Source organism: Dromiciops gliroides, chromosome 4, assembly GCF_019393635.1.
Source record: "Dromiciops gliroides isolate mDroGli1 chromosome 4, mDroGli1.pri, whole genome shotgun sequence".
In the NCBI taxonomy this organism is placed as follows: domain Eukaryota; kingdom Metazoa; phylum Chordata; class Mammalia; order Microbiotheria; family Microbiotheriidae; genus Dromiciops; species Dromiciops gliroides.
This window is the reverse complement of record NC_057864.1, coordinates 96160961-96162545: the sequence shown is the minus strand read 5'-3', so window position 1 is coordinate 96162545 and position 1585 is coordinate 96160961. Positions and strand designations below refer to the sequence as shown.

General features: G+C 45.2%; 1 protein-coding gene across 1 annotated transcript; it reads left to right on the top strand.

Annotated features, from left to right (window-relative positions):
* Window positions 1–386: 386 nt before the first annotated feature.
* Window positions 387–791, top strand: LOC122754647 (40S ribosomal protein S15a-like). The gene has a single exon (XM_044003142.1). It carries the CDS (start codon window positions 390–392, stop codon window positions 789–791), a length of 402 nt encoding a protein of 133 aa, XP_043859077.1. The 5' UTR covers window positions 387–389.
* The last annotated feature ends 794 nt before the right edge of the window (window positions 792–1585 follow it).

Here is a 1585-nt window from a genome sequence, read left to right as displayed (position 1 = left end):
ATATTAAATATTATTAAAGAGAGTGCACATGGCTCTGAAAGATAGGAAAGCCTAGCTAAGAAAGAGAAGAGAGAGAAAAGAGAAAATGGGGAACCCTAGTGGACTGAGTCTGCTCTCACCAAGTTCCTGGACCAAAAAAGAGTGTCTGTGCAAGCTTGCTGCGGGCAGGAGCAGAGCCTGCCCATACACATTGTTCAAAGCTCATTGGCTAGCATCACTCAAATCTATTGGTTCACTGGATTTGAGGGTGGTTCAGCACAGTAGTATTGAGGTCAGAGCCCAGAGAACAGGTCCTCTGGTGGAAACAAGGCTTTTAGGTAGGTTTGGTTTTGAATGAGGTAACTTCCTGACTCTGGGCTGACCTTCCTCCATCTTGCAGTGCCGCCACCATGGTGCTCATGAATGTCCTGGCAGATGCTCTCAAAAGCATCAACAATGCAGAAAAACGAGGAAAACACCAGGTTCTCATTAGACCGTGCTCTAAAGTAATCGTCAGGTTCTTAACTGTGATGATGAAGCACGGTTACATTGGCGAATTTGAGATCACTGATGATCACAGAGCAGAAAAAATTGTTGTGAACCTCACAGGCAGATTAAACAAGTGTGGTGTAATCAGCCCCAGATTTGATGTTCAATTGAAAGATCTGGAAAAGTGGCAGAATAATCTGCTACCATCCCGTCAGTTTGGGTTCATTGTGCTTACAACCTCAGCTGGCATCATGGACCATGAGGAAGCAAGACGAAAACACACAGGAGGAAAAATCCTGGGATTCTTTTTTCTAAGGGTGTAAAACATACATACAAATAAAATGCTTTGATGGACAAAAAAAAAAAAAAAAGGTCAGGCCCAGCTTTCTTAGCGGGGACCCCTGGGAGTCTCAAAACCTCTATTTTTAATAATTTTCTTACAGAAAAAAAGCAATACAGCTCCTGCTCTCAAGGATATCACATGCTATTGTTGTTTGTTGTTGTTCATCCTTCATTCTCAAAGAGCACCATGACATTGGGAGGTGATATCATGACTTGCACTGGATTGGATTTAAGTGAGAGAGGGCTGTGCAAGGTCACCAGCCTCACTCTTTCCTCTGGAGCCATCAGGGTCCAGTGGCAAGATATACATCAGGATGATTGGAGATGGTTCTGGATGTTTGAGGCAAACAGGGTTAAGTGACTTGCCCAGGGTCACACAGCTAGTAAGTCAAGCGTCTACGGTCAGATTTGAACTCAGGTCACCCTGACCCCAGGGCCAGTGTTCTCTCCACTGCACCATCTATCTGCCCCTATCACATACTAATGGGGAGAACAACACACACAGGAGGTTCTGTTCAAGGCAGACAGAAAGGTCCCCTGGTTCTCAGGGTGCAGCCACAAAGACAACGGTCAAGGTCACCTGGCTGAACAGACACTCTAGCATGTGAACAGGAATAATGCAAGGATGCCCATGAATTTTCAGTATAATCACAGCATTTAGTTCTATTCCTTTTTGTGAATTACAAAATAACACCCCCCCCTAAAATAAATAGGGGTGGGGGCAGCTAGGTGGCACAGTGGATAAAGCACCGGCCCTGGAGTTAGGAGGACCTGA

Bases quoted from the DNA above. Each gene is read 5' to 3' on its own strand.
- LOC122754647 (XM_044003142.1), top strand. From the start codon at position 390: ATGGTGCTCATGAATGTCCTGGCAGATGCTCTCAAAAGCATCAACAAT.